Source organism: Oncorhynchus nerka, linkage group LG11, assembly GCF_034236695.1.
Source record: "Oncorhynchus nerka isolate Pitt River linkage group LG11, Oner_Uvic_2.0, whole genome shotgun sequence".
Taxonomy (NCBI): Eukaryota; Metazoa; Chordata; class Actinopteri; order Salmoniformes; family Salmonidae; genus Oncorhynchus; species Oncorhynchus nerka.
Genome location: NC_088406.1, coordinates 25,416,885 through 25,436,792, shown reverse-complemented (window position 1 = coordinate 25,436,792; position 19,908 = coordinate 25,416,885). Strand labels below are relative to the sequence as shown.

Here is a 19,908-nt window from a genome sequence, read left to right as displayed (position 1 = left end):
GTACAATCCAGGTGTACAAAGTTCTCAGAGACTTATGCAGAAAGGTGATTCTAACATGTATTGACTCAGGGGTTTGAATATCTATGTAATTACATTTCCACTTTGACATTAGAGTATTTTGCATAGATCGTTGACAAACAATGATAAATACATTTGAATCCCACCTTGTAAGTGAAGGCGTGTGAATACTTTCTGAAGGCACTGTATGATGGAAAACTATACAGAGGAAAGAGCTGTGTTCTGAATGACTTCCTTACAAGGTCATGGTGCAGTTGAAATATGAAAGAGGGATTTTTCCCCTAAAACGCTGTCCATCTCTCACACTGACTAGGGCGTGTGTGTAAATAACGTGGGATGGATCGGTAAACTATATGACATTGTTTTCATAAGTGTGTGTGTGGATAAAGAGACCCAGGGGTCCTCCTCCCTGTCTTTCTGTGTCACTCACCCTCCACCCAATCCTTGAGCTTGATTTCAGAACAAATGAGCGGTCCTCCAACTCGCCCTGTGCTGTAGTCCCACACTGGAAAGCAGACACACGCACACGCACAAAAACGCACACACATCGTCATCCCAAGCTGCAGTGACTGACAACTGTATAATACACAGTGTCACTGTTATGCTGAATGCTCCCCATCTGTTACCGTGGTAACCTAACCAAACCATAGTAGCCCTGCCAGGGCCCTGCACTCTCTCCTATCTCTAAGGGATGACAACACGGAACTAATAGTTATGCAATGGATCACTGCTGACTGCAGTTTTTACTGCATTGGGGAGAAATAATGGATATTTCCATGACTTTCAGAACTCTGCTCTCCCATTTACTCTCTCTTCATCCCCATCCCTCTGTATCCACTACAGTCTCTCCTCCTCCCTACCCTATCCCTCTGTATCCACCACAGTCTCTCCTCTCCCCTATCCCATCCCTCTGTATCCACTACAGTCTCTCCTCCTCCCTACCCTATCCCTCTGTATCCACCACAGTCTCTCCTCCCCCTACCCTATCCCTCTGTATCCACTACAGTCTCTCCTCCCCCCTACCCCATCCCTCTGTATCCACTACAGTCTCTCCTCCCCCTACCCCATCCCTCTGTATCCACTACAGTCTCTCCTCTCCCTACCCTATCCCTCTGTATCCACCACAGTCTCTCCTCTCCCCTACACCATCCCTCTGTATCCACTACAGTCTCTCCTCCCCCCTATCCCATCCCTCTGTATCCACTACAGTCTCTCCTCTCCCCTACACCATCCCTCTGTATCCACTACAGTCTCTCCTCTCCCCCACCCTATCCCTCTGTATCCACCACAGTCTCTCCTCTCCCCTACACCATCCCTCTGTATCCACTACAGTCTCTCCTCTCCCCTATCCCATCCCTCTGTATCCACTACAGTCTCTCCTCCTCCCTACCCTATCCCTCTGTATCCACTACAGTCTCTCCTCCTCCCTACCCTATCCCTCTGTATCCACCACAGTCTCTCCTCCTCCCTACCCTATCCCTCTGTATCCACCAAAGTCTCTCCTCCCCTACCCTATCCCTCTGTATCCACTACAGTCTCTCCTCCCCTACCCTATCCCTCTGTATCCACCACAGTCTCTCCTCCCCCTACCCTATCTCTCTGTATCCACTAAGTTCTCTCCTCCTCCCTACCCCATCCCTCTGTATCCACCAGTCTCTCCTCCCCCTACCCTATCCCTCTGTATCCAATACAGTCTCTCCTCCTCCCTACCCTATCCCTCTGTATCCACCAAAGTCTCTCCTCCCCTACCCTATCCCTCTGTATCCACTACAGTATCTCCTCCCCTACCCTATCCATCTGTATCCACTACAGTCTCTCCTCCTCCCTACCCTATCCCTCTGTATCCACCAAAGTCTCTCCTCCCCCTACCCCATCCCTCTGTATCCACTACAGTCTCTCCTCCCCTACCCTATCCCTCTGTATCCACCACAGTCTCTCCTCCTCCCTACCCTATCCCTCTGTATCCACCAAAGTCTCTCCTCCCCCTACCCTATCCCTCTGTATCCACTACAGTCTCTCCTCCCCTACCCCATCCCTCTGTATCCACCAGTCTCTCCTGCCCCTACCCCATCCCTCTGTATCTACTACAGTCTCTCCTCTCCCCTATCCCATCCCTCTGTATCCACTACAGTCTCTCCTCTCCCCTACACCATCCCTCTGTATCTACTACAGTCTCTCCTCTCCCCTACACCATCCCTCTGTATCCACTACAGTCTCTGCTCCCTCCTACTCTACCCCTCTATATCTACTACAGTCTCTCCTCTCCTCTACCCCATATCTCTGTATCCACTACAGTCTCTCCTCCCCCCTACCATATCCCATCCTTCTGTATCCACCACAGTCTCTGCTCCCTCCTACTCTACCCCTCTATATCTACTACAGTCTCTCCTCTCCCCTATCCCATCCATCTGTATCCACTCCAGTCTCTCCTCTCCCCTACACCATCCCTCTGTATCCACTACAGTCTCTGCTCCCTCCTACTCTACCCCTCTATATCTACTACAGTCTCTCCTCTCCTCTACCCCATATCTCTGTATCCACTACAGTCTCTCCTCCCCCCTACCCTATCCCATCCCTCTGTATCCACTACAGTCTCTCCTCTCCCCTACACCATCCCTCTGTATCCACTACAGTCTCTGCTCCCTCCTACTCTACCCCTCTATATCTACTACAGTCTCTCCTCTCCCCTATCCCATCCCTCTGTATCCACTACAGTCTCTGCTCCCTCCTACTCTACCCCTCTATATCTACTACAGTCTCTCCTCTCCTCTACCCCATATCTCTGTATCCACTACAGTCTCTCCTCCCCCTACCCTATCCCATCCCTCTGTATCCACTACAGTCTCTCCTCTCCCCTATCCCATCCCTCTTTATCCACTACAGTCTCTGCTCCCTCCTACTCTACCCCTCTGTATCCACTACAGTCTCTCCTCTCCCCTATCCCAACCCTCTGTATCCACTACAGTCTCTCCTCCCCCCTACCCTATCCCATCCCTCTTTATCCACTACAGTCTCTGCTCCCTCCTAATCTACCTCTCTATATCCACTACAGTCTCTCCTCTCCCCTATCCCATCCCTCTGTATCCACTACAGTCTCTCCTCTCCCCTACACCATCCCTCTGTATCCACTACAGTCTCTGCTCCCTCCTACTCTACCCCTCTATATCTACTACAGTCTCTCCTCTCCTCTACCCCATATCTCTGTATCCACTACAGTCTCTCCTCCTCCCTACCCTATCCCTCTGTATCCACCACAGTCTCTCCTCCCCCTACCCTATCCCTCTGTATCCACTACAGTCTCTCCTCCCCCCTACCCCATCCCTCTGTATCCACTACAGTCTCTCCTCCCCCCTACCCCATCCCTCTGTATCCACTACAGTCTCTCCTCTCCCTACCCTATCCCTCTGTATCCACCACAGTCTCTCCTCTCCCCTACACCATCCCTCTGTATCCACTACAGTCTCTCCTCCCCCCTATCCCATCCCTCTGTATCCACTACAGTCTCTCCTCTCCCCTACACCATCCCTCTGTATCCACTACAGTCTCTCCTCTCCCCCACCCTATCCCTCTGTATCCACCACAGTCTCTCCTCTCCCCTACACCATCCCTCTGTATCCACTACAGTCTCTCCTCTCCCCTATCCCATCCCTCTGTATCCACTACAGTCTCTCCTCCTCCCTACCCTATCCCTCTGTATCCACTACAGTCTCTCCTCCTCCCTACCCTATCCCTCTGTATCCACCACAGTCTCTCCTCCTCCCTACCCTATCCCTCTGTATCCACCAAAGTCTCTCCTCCCCCTACCCTATCCCTCTGTATCCACTACAGTCTCTCCTCCCCTACCCTATCCCTCTGTATCCACCACAGTCTCTCCTCCCCCTACCCTATCTCTCTGTATCCACTAAGTTCTCTCCTCCTCCCTACCCCATCCCTCTGTATCCACCAGTCTCTCCTCCCCCTACCCTATCCCTCTGTATCCAATACAGTCTCTCCTCCTCCCTACCCTATCCCTCTGTATCCACCAAAGTCTCTCCTCCCCCTACCCTATCCCTCTGTATCCACTACAGTATCTCCTCCCCTACCCTATCCATCTGTATCCACTACAGTCTCTCCTCCTCCCTACCCTATCCCTCTGTATCCACCAAAGTCTCTCCTCCCCTACCCCATCCCTCTGTATCCACTACAGTCTCTCCTCCCCTACCCTATCCCTCTGTATCCACCACAGTCTCTCCTCCTCCCTACCCTATCCCTCTGTATCCACCAAAGTCTCTCCTCCCCTACCCTATCCCTCTGTATCCACTACAGTCTCTCCTCCCCTACCCCATCCCTCTGTATCCACCAGTCTCTCCTGCCCCTACCCCATCCCTCTGTATCTACTACAGTCTCTCCTCTCCCCTATCCCATCCCTCTGTATCCACTACAGTCTCTCCTCTCCCCTACACCATCCCTCTGTATCTACTACAGTCTCTCCTCTCCCCTACACCATCCCTCTGTATCCACTACAGTCTCTGCTCCCTCCTACTCTACCCCTCTATATCTACTACAGTCTCTCCTCTCCTCTACCCCATATCTCTGTATCCACTACAGTCTCTCCTCCCCCCTACCATATCCCATCCTTCTGTATCCACCACAGTCTCTGCTCCCTCCTACTCTACCCCTCTATATCTACTACAGTCTCTCCTCTCCCTATCCCATCCATCTGTATCCACTCCAGTCTCTCCTCTCCCCTACACCATCCCTCTGTATCCACTACAGTCTCTGCTCCCTCCTACTCTACCCCTCTATATCTACTACAGTCTCTCCTCTCCTCTACCCCATATCTCTGTATCCACTACAGTCTCTCCTCCCCCCTACCCTATCCCATCCCTCTGTATCCACTACAGTCTCTCCTCTCCCCTACACCATCCCTCTGTATCCACTACAGTCTCTGCTCCCTCCTACTCTACCCCTCTATATCTACTACAGTCTCTCCTCTCCCTATCCCATCCCTCTGTATCCACTACAGTCTCTGCTCCCTCCTACTCTACCCCTCTATATCTACTACAGTCTCTCCTCTCCTCTACCCCATATCTCTGTATCCACTACAGTCTCTCCTCCCCCTACCCTATCCCATCCCTCTGTATCCACTACAGTCTCTCCTCTCCCCTATCCCATCCCTCTTTATCCACTACAGTCTCTGCTCCCTCCTACTCTACCCCTCTGTATCCACTACAGTCTCTCCTCTCCCCTATCCCAACCCTCTGTATCCACTACAGTCTCTCCTCCCCCCTACCCTATCCCATCCCTCTTTATCCACTACAGTCTCTGCTCCCTCCTAATCTACCTCTCTATATCCACTACAGTCTCTCCTCTCCCCTATCCCATCCCTCTGTATCCACTACAGTCTCTCCTCTCCCCTATCCCATCCCTCTTTATCCACTACAGTCTCTCCTCTCCTCTCCCCTATCCCATCCCTCTGTATCCACTACAGTCTCTCCTCTCCCCTATCCCATCCCTCTGTATCCACTACAGTCTCTCCTCTCCCCTATCCCATCCCTCTGTATCTACTACAGTCTCCCCTCTCCCCTATCCCATCCCTCTGTATCTACTACAGTCTCTCCTCTCCCCTATCCCATCCCTCTGTATCCACTACAGTCTCTCCTCTCCCCTATCCCATCCCTCTGTATCCACTACAGTCTCTCCTCTCCCCTATCCCAACCCTCTGTATCCACTACAGTCTCTCCTCCCCCCTACCCTATCCCATCCCTCTTTATCCACTACAGTCTCTGCTCCCTCCTACTCTACCCCTCTGTATCCACTACAGTCTCTCCTCTCCCCTATCCCATCTCTCTGTATCCACTACAGTCTCTCCTCTCCCCTATCCCAACCCTCTGTATCCACTACAGTCTCTCCTCCCCCCTACCCTATCCCATCCCTCTTTATCCACTACAGTCTCTGCTCCCTCCTACTCTACCTCTCTATATCCACTACAGTCTCTCCTCTCCCCTATCCCATCCCTCTGTATCCACTACAGTCTCTCCTCTCCCCTATCCCATCCCTCTTTATCCACTACAGTCTCTCCTCTCCCCTATCCCATCCCTCTGTATCTACTACAGTCTCTCCTCTCCCCTATCCCATCCCTCTGTATCCACTACAGTCTCTCCTCTCCCCTATCCCATCCCTCTGTATCCACTACAGTCTCTCCTCTCCCCTATCCCATCCCTCTGTATCCACTACAGTCTCTCCTCTCCCCTATCCCATCCCTCTTTATCCACTACAGTCTTTGCTCCCTCCTACTCTACCCCTCTGTATCCACTACAGTCTCTCCTCTCCCCTATCCCATCCCTCTGTATCCACTACAGTGTCTCCTCTCCCCTATCCCATCCCTCTGTATCTACTACAGTCTCTCCTCTCCCCTATCCCATCCCTCTGTATCCACTACAGTCTCTCCTCTCCCCTATCCCATCCCTCTGTATCCACTACAGTCTCTCCTCTCCCCTATCCCATCCCTCTGTATCCACTACAGTCTCTCCTCTCCCCTATCCCATCCCTCTTTATCCACTACAGTCTCTGCTCCCTCCTACTCTACCCCTCTGTATCCACTACAATCTCTCCTCTCCCCTATCCCAACCCTCTGTATCCACTACAGTCTCTCCTCCCCCTACCCTATCCCATCCCTCTTTATCCACTACAGTCTCTGCTCCCTCCTACTCTACCTCTCTATATCTACTACAGTCTCTCCTCTCCCCTATCCCAACCCTCTGTATCCACTACAGTTTCTCCTCACCCCTACCCTATCCCATCCCTCTTTATCCACTACAGTCTCTGCTCCCTCCTACTCTACCCCTCTGTATCCACTACAGTCTCTCCTCCCCCCTATCCCATCCCTCTGTATCCACTACAGTCTCTCCTCCCCCCTACCCTATCCCATCCCTCTTTATCCACTACAGTCTCTGCTCCCTCCTACTCTACCCCTCTGTATCCACTACAGTCTCTCCTCCCCCCTATCCCAACCCTCTGTATCTACTACAGTCTCTCCTCCCTCCTACCCCATATCTCTGTGTCCACTACAGTCTCTCCTCTCCCCTACCCTATCCCATCCCTCTATGTCCACTACAGTCTCTCCTCCCCCTACCCCATTCCTCTATATCCCAGTCTCTCCTCTCCCCTACCCCATATCTCTGTGTCCACTACAGTCTCTCCTCTCCCCTACCCCATTCCTCTATATCTACTACAGTCTCTCCTCTCCCCTATCCCATCCCTCTTTATCCACTACAGTCTCTCCTCTCCCCTATCCCATCCCTCTGTATCTACTACAGTCTCTCCTCCCTCCTACCCCATATCTCTGTGTCCACTACAGTCTCTCCTCTCCCCTACCCCATTCCTCTATATCTACTACAGTCTCTCCTCTCCCCTATCCCATCCCTCTTTATCCACTACAGTCTCTCCTCTCCCCTATCCCATCCCTCTGTATCTACTACAGTCTCTCCTCTCCCCTATCCCATCTCTCTGTATCCACTACAGTCTCTCCTCTCCCCTATCCCAACCCTCTGTATCCACTACAGTCTCTCCTCCCCCCTACCCTATCCCATCCCTCTTTATCCACTACAGTCTCTGCTCCCTCCTATCTACCTCTCTATATCCACTACAGTCTCTCCTCTCCCCTATCCCATCCCTCTGTATCCACTACAGTCTCTCCTCTCCCTATCCCATCCCTCTTTATCCACTACAGTCTCTCCTCTCCCCTATCCCATCCCTCTGTATCTACTACAGTCTCTCCTCTCCCTATCCCATCCCTCTGTATCCACTACAGTCTCTCCTCTCCCCTATCCCATCCCTCTGTATCCACTACAGTCTCTCCTCTCCCTATCCCATCCCTCTGTATCCACTACAGTCTCTCCTCTCCCCTATCCCATCCCTCTTTATCCACTACAGTCTTTGCTCCCTCCTACTCTACCCCTCTGTATCCACTACAGTCTCTCCTCTCCCCTATCCCATCCCTCTATCCACTACAGTGTCTCCTCTCCCCTATCCCAGTCTCTCCTCTCCTCTCCCCTATCCCATCCCTCTGTATCCACTACAGTCTCTCCTCTCCCCTATCCCATCCCTCTGTATCCACTACAGTCTCTCCTCTCCCCTATCCCATCCCTCTGTATCCACTACAGTCTCTCCTCTCCCCTATCCCATCCCTCTTTATCCACTACAGTCTCTGCTCCCTCCTCTCTACCCCTCTGTATCCACTACAATCTCTCCTCTCCCTATCCCAACCCTCTGTATCCACTACAGTCTCTCCTCCCCCTACCCTATCCCATCCCTCTTTATCCACTACAGTCTCTGCTCCCTCCTACTCTACCTCTCTATATCTACTACAGTCTCTCCTCTCCCCTATCCCAACCCTCTGTATCCACTACAGTTTCTCCTCACCCCTACCCTATCCCATCCCTCTTTATCCACTACAGTCTCTGCTCCCTCCTACTCTACCCCTCTGTATCCACTACAGTCTCTCCTCCCCCTATCCCATCCCTCTGTATCCACTACAGTCTCTCCTCCCCCTACCCTATCCCATCCCTCTTTATCCACTACAGTCTCTGCTCCCTCCTACTCTACCCCTCTGTATCCACTACAGTCTCTCCTCCCCCCTATCCCAACCCTCTGTATCTACTACAGTCTCTCCTCCCTCCTACCCCATATCTCTGTGTCCACTACAGTCTCTCCTCTCCCCTACCCTATCCCATCCCTCTATGTCCACTACAGTCTCTCCTCCCCCCTACCCCATTCCTCTATATCTACTACAGTCTCTCCTCTCCCCTACCCCATATCTCTGTGTCCACTACAGTCTCTCCTCTCCCTACCCCATTCCTCTATCTACTACAGTCTCTCCTCTCCCTATCCCATCCCTCTTTATCCACTACAGTCTCTCCTCTCCCCTATCCCATCCCTCTGTATCTACTACAGTCTCTCCTCCCTCCTACCCCATATCTCTGTGTCCACTACAGTCTCTCCTCTCCCCTACCCTATCCCATCCCTCTATGTCCACTACAGTCTCTCCTCTCCCCTATCCCATCCCTCTGTATCCACTACAGTCTCTCCTCTCCCCTATCCCATCCTCTGTATCCACCAGTCTCTCCTCTCCCCTATCCCATCCCTCTTATCCACTACAGTCTCTCCTCTCTCCCTATCCCATCCCTCTGTATCCACTACAGTCTCTCCTCTCCCCTATCCCATCCCTCTTTATCCACTACAGTCTCTCCTCTCCTCTCCCCTATCCCATCCCTCTTTATCCACTACAGTCTCTCCTCTCCCCTATCCCATCCCTCTGTATCCACTACAGTCTCTCCTCTCCTCCCCTATCCCATCCCTCTTTATCCACTACAGTCTCTCCCTCTCCCTATCCCATCCCTCTGTATCCACTACAGTCTCTCCTCTCCCCTATCCCATCCCTCTGTATCCACTACAGTCTCTCCTCTTCCCTATCCCATCCCTCTTTATCCACTACAGTCTCTCCTCTCCCCTATCCCATCCCTCTTTATCCACTACAGTCTCTCCTCCACCCTATCCCATCCCTCTGTATCCACTACAGTCTCTCCTCTCCCCTATCCCATCCCTCTTTATCCACTACAGTCTCTCCTCTCCTCTCCCCTATCCCATCCCTCTTTATCCACTAGTCTCTCCTCTCCCCTATCCCATCCCTCTGTATCCACTACAGTCTCTCCTCTCCTCTCCCCTATCCCATCCCTCTTTATCCACTACAGTCTCTCCTCTCCCCTATCCCATCCCTCTGTATCCACTAGTCTCTCCTCTCCCCTATCCCATCCCTCTGTATCCACTACAGTCTCTCCTCTCCCCTATCCCATCCCTCTTTATCCACTACAGTCTCTCCCTCTCCCTATCCCATCCCTCTTTATCCACTACAGTCTCTCCTCTCCCCTATCCCATCCCTCTGTATCCACTACAGTCTCTCCTCTCCCCTATCCCATCCCTCTGTATCCACTACAGTCTCTCCTCTCCCCTATCCCATCCCTCTGTATCCACAACAGTCTCTCCTCTCCCCTATCCCATCCCTCTGTATCTATTACAGTCTCTCCTCACCCCTACCCCATCCCTCTGTATCTACTACAGTCTCTCCTCTCCCCTACCCCATCCCTCTTTATCCACTACAGTCTCTCCTCTCCCCTATCCCATCCCTCTTTATCCACTACAGTCTCTCCTCTCCCCTATCCCATCCCTCTTTATCCACTACAGTCTCTCCTCTCCCCTATCCCATCCCTCTTTATCCACTACAGTCTCTCCTCTCCCCTATCCCATCCCTCTTTATCCACTACAGTCTCTCCTCTCCCCTATCCCATCCCTCTTTATCCACTACAGTCTCTCCTCTCCCCTATCCCATCCCTCTTTAGCCACTACAGTCTCTCCTCTCCCCTATCCCATCCCTCTTTATCCACTACAGTCTCTCCTCTCCCTATCCCATCCCTCTGTATCCACTACAGTCTCTCCTCTCCCCTATCCCATCCCTCTGTATCCACTACAGTCTCTCCTCTCCCCTATCCCATCCCTCTGTATCCACTACAGTCTCTCCTCTCCCCTATCCCATCCCTCTGTATCCACTACAGTCTCTCCTCACCCCTACCCCATCCCTCTGTATCTACTACAGTCTCTCCTCTCCCTATCCCATCCCTCTTTATCCACTACAGTCTCTCCTCTCCCTATCCCATCCCTCTGTATCTATTACAGTCTCTCTCTCCCTATCCCATCCCTCTGTATCCACTACAGTCTCTCCTCTCCCCTATCCCATCCCTCTGTATCCACTACAGTCTCTCCTCTCCCCTATCCCATCCTCTGTATCTACTACAGTCTCTCCTCTCCCCTATCCCATCCCTCTGTATCTACTACAGTCTCTCCTCTCCCTATCCCATCCCTCTGTATCCACTACAGTCTCTCCTCTCCCCTATCCCATCCCTCTGTATCCACTACAGTCTCTCCTCTCCCCTATCCCATCCCTCTGTATCCACTACAGTCTCTCCTCTCCCGTATCCCATCGCTCTGTATCTACTACAGTCTCTCCTCTCCCCTATCCCATCCCTCTGTATCTACTACAGTCTCTCCTCTCCCCTATCCCATCCCTCTGTATCCACTACAGTCTCTCCTCTCCCCTATCCCATCCCTCTGTATCTACTACAGTCTCTCCTCTCCCTATCCCATCCCTCTGTATCTACTACAGTCTCTCCTCACCCCTATCCCATCCTCTGTATCCACTACAGTCTCTCCTCTCCCCTATCCCATCCCTCTGTATCCACTACAGTCTCTCCTCACCCCTACCCCATCCCTCTGTATCTACTACAGTCTCTCCTCTCCTCTATCCCATCGCTCTGTATCTACTACAGTCTCTCCTTACCCCTACCCTATCCCATCCCTCTGTATCTATTACAGTCTCTCCTCTCCCCTACACCATCCCTCTGTATCTACTACAGTCTCTCCTTACCCCTACCCTATCCCATCCCTCTGTATCTATTACAGTCTCTCCTCTCCCCTACACCATCCCTCTGTATCTACTACAGTCTCTCCTCCCCCTATCCCATCCCTCTTTATCCACTACAGTCTCTGCTACCTCCTACCTTATCCCGCTGTATCCACTACAGTCTCTCCTCCCCCCTACCCTATCCCAACCCTCTGTATCCACTACAGTCTCTGCTCCCTCCTACATTATCCCTCTGTATCCACTACAGTCTCTTCTCCCTCCTACCTTATCCCTCTGTATCCACTACAGTCTCTCCTCCCCCTACCCCATTCCTCTGTATCTACTACAGTCTCTCCTCCCCCTATCCCATATCTCTGTATCCACTACAGTCTCTCCTCCCCCTAACCTATCCCATCCCTCTGTTTCCACAACAGTCTCTCCTCTCCCCTACCCCATTCCCCTGTATCTTCTACAGTCTCTCCTCCCCCCTACCCCATTCCTCTGTATCTACTACAGTCTCTCCTCCCCTATCCCATATCTCTGTATCCACTACAGTCTCTCCTCCCCCTAACTTATCCTATCCCTCTGTGTCCACTACAGTCTTTGCTCCCCCTACCCCATACCTCTGTATCCACTACAGTCTCTCCTCCCCCTACCCCTTTCATCTGTATCCACTACAGTCTCTCCTCCCCCTACACCATCCCTCTGTGTCCACTACAGTCTCTCCTCCCCCTACCCCATTCCTCTGTATCCACTACAGTCTCTCCTCCCCCCCTACCCCATTCCTCTGTATCCACTACAGTCTCTCCTCCCCCCTACACCATCCCTCTGTGTCCACTACAGTCTCTCCTCTCCCCTATCCCATCCCTCTGTATCCACTACAGTCTCTCCTCTCCCCTATCCCATCCCTCTGTATCCACTACAGTCTCTCCTCTCCCCTATCCCATCCCTCTGTATCCACTACAGTCTCTCCTCTCCCCTATCCCATCCCTCTGTATCCACTACAGTCTCTCCTCACCCCTACCCCATCCCTCTGTATCTACTACAGTCTCTCCTCTCCCCTATCCCATCCCTCTTTATCCACTACAGTCTCTCCTCTCCCCTATCCCATCCCTCTTTATCCACTACAGTCTCTCCTCTCCCCTATCCCATCCCTCTGTATCCACTACAGTCTCTCCTCTCCCCTATCCCATCCCTCTGTATCCACTACAGTCTCTCCTCTCCCCTATCCCATCCCTCTGTATCCACTACAGTCTCTCCTCTCCCCTATCCCATCCCTCTGTATCCACTACAGTCTCTCCTCACCCCTACCCCATCCCTCTGTATCTACTACAGTCTCTCCTCTCCCCTATCCCATCCTCTTTATCCACTACAGTCTCTCCTCTCCCTATCCCATCCCTCTGTATCTATTACAGTCTCTCCTCTCCCTATCCCATCCCTCTGTATCCACTACAGTCTCTCCTCTCCCCTATCCCATCCCTCTGTATCCACTACAGTCTCTCCTCTCCCCTATCCCATCCCTCTGTATCTACTACAGTCTCTCCTCTCCCCTATCCCATCCCTCTGTATCTACTACAGTCTCTCCTCTCCCCTATCCCATCCCTCTGTATCCACTACAGTCTCTCCTCTCCCCTATCCCATCCCTCTGTATCCACTACAGTCTCTCCTCTCCCCTATCCCATCCCTCTGTATCCACTACAGTCTCTCCTCTCCCGTATCCCATCGCTCTGTATCTACTACAGTCTCTCCTCTCCCCTATCCCATCCCTCTGTATCTACTACAGTCTCTCCTCTCCCCTATCCCATCCCTCTGTATCCACTACAGTCTCTCCTCTCCCCTATCCCATCCCTCTGTATCTACTACAGTCTCTCCTCTCCCCTATCCCATCCCTCTGTATCTACTACAGTCTCTCCTCACCCCTATCCCATCCCTCTGTATCCACTACAGTCTCTCCTCTCCCCTATCCCATCCCTCTGTATCCACTACAGTCTCTCCTCACCCCTACCCCATCCCTCTGTATCTACTACAGTCTCTCCTCTCCTCTATCCCATCGCTCTGTATCTACTACAGTCTCTCCTTACCCCTACCCTATCCCATCCCTCTGTATCTATTACAGTCTCTCCTCTCCCCTACACCATCCCTCTGTATCTACTACAGTCTCTCCTTACCCCTACCCTATCCCATCCCTCTGTATCTATTACAGTCTCTCCTCTCCCCTACACCATCCCTCTGTATCTACTACAGTCTCTCCTCCCCTATCCCATCCCTCTTTATCCACTACAGTCTCTGCTACCTCCTACCTTATCCCGCTGTATCCACTACAGTCTCTCCTCCCCCCTACCCTATCCCAACCCTCTGTATCCACTACAGTCTCTGCTCCCTCCTACATTATCCCTCTGTATCCACTACAGTCTCTTCTCCCTCCTACCTTATCCCTCTGTATCCACTACAGTCTCTCCTCCCCCTACCCCATTCCTCTGTATCTACTACAGTCTCTCCTCCCCTATCCCATATCTCTGTATCCACTACAGTCTCTCCTCCCCTAACCTATCCCATCCCTCTGTTTCCACAACAGTCTCTCCTCTCCCCTACCCCATTCCCCTGTATCTTCTACAGTCTCTCCTCCCCCTACCCCATTCCTCTGTATCTACTACAGTCTCTCCTCCCCCTATCCCATATCTCTGTATCCACTACAGTCTCTCCTCCCCCTAACCTATCCTATCCCTCTGTGTCCACTACAGTCTTTGCTCCCCCTACCCCATACCTCTGTATCCACTACAGTCTCTCCTCCCCCTACCCCTTTCATCTGTATCCACTACAGTCTCTCCTCCCCCTACACCATCCCTCTGTGTCCACTACAGTCTCTCCTCCCCTACCCCATTCCTCTGTATCCACTACAGTCTCTCCTCCCCCTACCCCATTCCTCTGTATCCACTACAGTCTCTCCTCCCCCTACACCATCCCTCTGTGTCCACTACAGTCTCTCCTCTCCCCTATCCCATCCCTCTGTATCCACTACAGTCTCTCCTCTCCCCTATCCCATCCCTCTGTATCCACTACAGTCTCTCCTCTCCCCTATCCCATCCCTCTGTATCCACTACAGTCTCTCCTCTCCCCTATCCCATCCCTCTGTATCCACTACAGTCTCTCCTCACCCCTACCCCATCCCTCTGTATCTACTACAGTCTCTCCTCTCCCCTATCCCATCCCTCTTTATCCACTACAGTCTCTCCTCTCCCCTATCCCATCCCTCTGTATCTATTACAGTCTCTCCTCTCCCCTATCCCATCCCTCTGTATCCACTACAGTCTCTCCTCTCCCCTATCCCATCCCTCTGTATCCACTACAGTCTCTCCTCTCCCCTATCCCATCCCTCTGTATCTACTACAGTCTCTCCTCTCCCTATCCCATCCCTCTGTATCTACTACAGTCTCTCCTCTCCCCTATCCCATCCCTCTGTATCCACTACAGTCTCTCCTCTCCCTATCCCATCCCTCTGTATCCACTACAGTCTCTCCTCTCCCCTATCCCATCCCTCTGTATCCACTACAGTCTCTCCTCTCCCGTATCCCATCCCTCTGTATCTACTACAGTCTCTCCTCTCCCCTATCCCATCCCTCTGTATCTACTACAGTCTCTCCTCTCCCTATCCCATCCCTCTGTATCCACTACAGTCTCTCCTCTCCCCTATCCCATCCCTCTGTATCTACTACAGTCTCTCCTCTCCCCTATCCCATCCCTCTGTATCTACTACAGTCTCTCCTCACCCCTATCCCATCCCTCTGTATCCACTACAGTCTCTCCTCTCCCCTATCCCATCCCTCTGTATCCACTACAGTCTCTCCTCACCCCTACCCCATCCCTCTGTATCTACTACAGTCTCTCCTCTCCTCTATCCCATCGCTCTGTATCTACTACAGTCTCTCCTTACCCCTACCCTATCCCATCCCTCTGTATCTATTACAGTCTCTCCTCTCCCCTACACCATCCCTCTGTATCTACTACAGTCTCTCCTTACCCCTACCCTATCCCATCCCTCTGTATCTATTACAGTCTCTCCTCTCCCCTACACCATCCCTCTGTATCTACTACAGTCTCTCCTCCCCCTATCCCATCCCTCTTTATCCACTACAGTCTCTGCTACCTCCTACCTTATCCCGCTGTATCCACTACAGTCTCTCCTCCCCCCTACCCTATCCCAACCCTCTGTATCCACTACAGTCTCTGCTCCCTCCTACATTATCCCTCTGTATCCACTACAGTCTCTTCTCCCTCCTACCTTATCCCTCTGTATCCACTACAGTCTCTCCTCCCCCTACCCCATTCCTCTGTATCTACTACAGTCTCTCCTCCCCTATCCCATATCTCTGTATCCACTACAGTCTCTCCTCCCCTAACCTATCCCATCCCTCTGTTTCCACAACAGTCTCTCCTCTCCCCTACCCCATTCCCCTGTATCTTCTACAGTCTCTCCTCCCCCTACCCCATTCCTCTGTATCTACTACAGTCTCTCCTCCCCCTATCCCATATCTCTGTATCCACTACAGTCTCTCCTCCCCCCTAACCTATCCTATCCCTCTGTGTCCACTACAGTCTTTGCTCCCCCTACCCCATACCTCTGTATCCACTACAGTCTCTCCTCCCCCTACCCCTTTCATCTGTATCCACTACAGTCTCTCCTCCCCTACACCATCCCTCTGTGTCCACTACAGTCTCTCCTCCCCCTACCCCATTCCTCTGTATCCACTACAGTCTCTCCTCCCCCTACCCCATTCCTCTGTATCCACTACAGTCTCTCCTCCCCCTACACCATCCCTCTGTGTCCACTACAGTCTCTCCTCCCCTACCCCATCCCCTGTATCCACTACAGTCTTTCCTCCCCCTACCCCATTCCTCTGTATCCACTACAGTCTCTCCTCCCCCTACCCCATTCCTCTGTATCCACTACAGTCTCTCCTCCCCCTACAACATCCCTCTGTGTCCACTACAGTCTCTCCTCCCCTACCCCATCCCTCTGTATCCACTACAGTCTCTCCTCCCCCTACCCCATTCCTCTGTATCCACTACAGTCTCTCTTCCCCTACCCCATCCCTCTGTGTCCACTACAGTCTCTCCTCTCCCTACCCTATTCCTCTGTATCCACTACAGTCTCTCCTCTCCCTACCCCATTCCTCTGTATCTACTACAGTCTCTCCTCCCCCTACCCCATTCCTCTGTGTCCACTACAGTCTCTCCTCCCCCTACCCTATTCCTCTGTATCCACTACAGTCTCTCCTCTCCCTACCCCATTCCTCTGTATCTACTACAGTCTCTCCTCCCCCTACCCCATTCCTCTGTATCCACTACAGTCTCTGCTCCCCCTTCCCCATCCCTCTGTATCTACCACAGTCTCTCCTCCCCCTACACCATTCCTCTGTATCTACTACAGTCTCTGCTCCCCCTACCCTATCCCATTCCTCTGTATCTACTACAGTCTCTGCTCCCCCTACCCTATCCAGTCCCTCTGTTTCCACTACAGTCTCTGCTCCCCCGAACCTGTCCGTCTGTATCTACTACAGTCTCTCCTCCCCCTACCCTATCCCATCCCTCTGTATCCACTAGTCTCTGCTCCCTCCTACCTTATCCCTCTGTATCCACTACAGTCTCTCCTCCCCCCTACCCCATTCCTCTGTATCTACTACAGTCTCTCCTCCCCCTACCCCATATCTCTGTATCCACTACAGTCTCTCCTCCCCCTACCCTATTCCTCTGTATCCACTACAGTCTATCCTCCCTCCTACCCTATCCATCTGTATCCACTACAGTCTCTCCTCCCCCTACCCCATTCCTCTATATCTACTACAGTCTCTCCTCCCCCCATACCCTATCCAAACCTTCTGTATCCACTACAGTCTCTGCTCCCTCCTACCATAAACCTCTGTATCCACTACAGTCTCTCCTCCCCCCTACCCTATCCCATCCCTCTGTTTCCACTACAGTCTCTGCTCCCACCTACCATATCCTTCTGTATCCACTGCAGTCTCTCCTCCCCCTACCCCATTCCTCTTTATCTACTACAGTCTCTGCTCCCCCCTACCCTATCCCATTCCTCTGTATCTACTACAGTCTCTGCTCCCCCCTACCCTATCCCATCCCTCTGTTTCCACTACAGTCTCTGCTCCCACCTACCTTATCCCTCTGTATCCACTGCAGTCTCTCCTCCCCCTACCCCATTCCTCTGTATCTACTACAGTCTCTGCTCCCCCCTAACCTGTCCCTCTGTATCTACTACAGTCTCTCCTCCCCCCTACCCCATCCCATCCCTCTGTTTCCACTACAGTCTCTGCTCCCACCTACCCCATTCCTCTGTATCTACTACAGTCTCTGCTCCCACCTACCCCATTCCTCTGTATCCACTACAGTCTCTGCTCCCCCGAACCTGTCCGTCTGTATCTACTACAGTCTCTCCTCCCCCTACCCTATCCCATCCCTCTGTTTCCACTATAGTCTCTGCTCCCACCTACCATATCCTTCTGTATCCACTGCAGTCTCTCCTCCCCCTACCCCATTCCTCTGTATCTACTACAGTCTCTCCTCCCCCTACCCCATATCTCTGTATCCACTACAGTCTCTCCTCCCCCTACCCCATTCCTCTATATCTACTACAGTCTCTCCTCCCCCTACCCTATCCAAACCTTCTGTATCCACTACAGTCTCTGCTCCCTCCTACCATAAACCTCTGTATCCACTACAGTCTCTCCTCCCCCTACCCTATCCCATCCCTCTCTTTCCACTACACTCTCTCCTCCCCCTAACCTGTCCCTCTGTATCTACTACAGTCTCTCCTCCCCCTACCCTATCCCATCCCTCTGTTTCCACTACAGTCTCTGCTCCCACCTACCATATCCTTCTGTATCCACTGCAGTCTCTCCTCCCCTACCCCATTCCTCTGTATCTACTACAGTCTCTGCTCCCCCTAACCTGTCCCTCTGTATCTACTACAGTCTCTCCTCCCCCTACCCCATCCCATCCCTCTGTTTCCACTACAGTCTCTGCTCCCACCTACCCCATTCCTCTGTATCTACTACAGTCTCTGCTCCCACCTACCCCATTCCTCTGTATCTACTACAGTCTCTGCTCCCCCTACCCTATCCCATTCCTCTGTATCTACTACAGTCTCTGCTCCCCCTACCCCATCCCTCTGTATCTACTACAGTCTCTCCTCCCTCCTATCCCAACCCTCTGTATCCATACAGTCTCTCCTCCCTCCTACCCCATCCCTCTGTATCCACTACAGTCTCTCCTCTCCCCTATCCCAACCCTCTGTATCCACTACAGTCTCTCCTCCCTCCTACCCCTTCCCTCTGTATCTACTACAGTCTCTCCTCCCTCCTACCCCATCCCTCTGTATCTATTACAGTCTCTCCTCCCTCCTACCCTATCCCAACCCTCTGTATCCACTACAGTCTCTCCTTCCTCCTACCCCATCCCTCTGTATCCACTACAGTCTCTCCTCTCCCCTATCCCATCTCTCTGTATCCACTACAGTCTCTCCTCTCCCCTACACCATCCCTCTGTATCCACTACAGTCTCTGCTCCCCCCTAACCTGTCCCTCTGTATCTACTACAGTCTCTCCTCCCCCCTACCCTATCCCATCCCTCTGTATCCACTACAGTCTCTGCTCCCTCCTACCTTATCCCTCTGTATCCACTACAGTCTCTCCTCTCCCCTACACCATCCCTCTGTATCCACTACAGTCTCTCCTCTCCCCTATCCCATCCCTCTGTATCCACTACACTCTCTCCTCCCTCCTACCCTATCCCATCCCTCTGTATCCACTACACTCTCTCCTCCCTCCTACCCTATCCCATCCCTCTGTATCCACTACACTCTCTCCTTCCTCCTACCCTATCCCATCCCTCTGTATCCACTACATTCACTCTCTCTTACTCTCGCTGATGGTGCCAGCGCCGCAGGTCTCGGTGAGGCCGTAGCCCTGGCCCACGGGGCAACAGAAGCACACGTTCATGAAGCGCTGGGTGGCGGCAGAGAGGGGTGCCCCGCCCGACAGCAGCACCCTGGTCTTTCCCCCCAAGAGGGACCGAACCTTCTTAAACACTAGGCTGGAGGGGGTTGGGGGGGACAGATCAATTAATCTGCGCTTCCTGGATCAACATCATTATGTTATTTGTTTTTGGATTAGGTTTTGTGTGTGTAATAGATATTATGTGTATATGTAAGGACGTGTGTGTGTGTGTGTGTGTGTGTGTGTGTGTGTGTGTGTGCGTGCGTGCGTGTGTGTGTGTACTGTAGTAGACTGACGTACTTGTCACACAGTGGCGTGCTGCGTCCTTGGGAGAGCTGCTCCAGCTTGTAGTTGTAGGCCAGAGTGAACAGAGTCCTCTGAGCACTGCTCATCTCCTCCACCTTGGTCATCACATTCTTATAGATACGATCCATAATCTCCTGTAGCACA

General features: G+C 52.4%; 1 protein-coding gene across 2 annotated transcripts in view; it reads right to left on the bottom strand.

Moving 5' to 3' along the window:
- The window catches only part of LOC115115019 (fatty acid CoA ligase Acsl3-like), a 65,471-nt gene that overhangs the window by 6,299 nt on the left and 39,264 nt on the right, over positions 1-19,908 (bottom strand). For both annotated transcript variants that reach the window (XM_065024322.1, XM_065024323.1), the window contains 3 exons: positions 19,759-19,898; positions 19,383-19,555; positions 449-523 (listed from right to left, as the gene is read on the bottom strand). In XM_065024322.1, the coding sequence (XP_064880394.1) occupies positions 449-523; positions 19,383-19,555; positions 19,759-19,898 (388 nt within the window). The remainder of the gene's footprint in view (positions 1-448; positions 524-19,382; positions 19,556-19,758; positions 19,899-19,908) is intronic.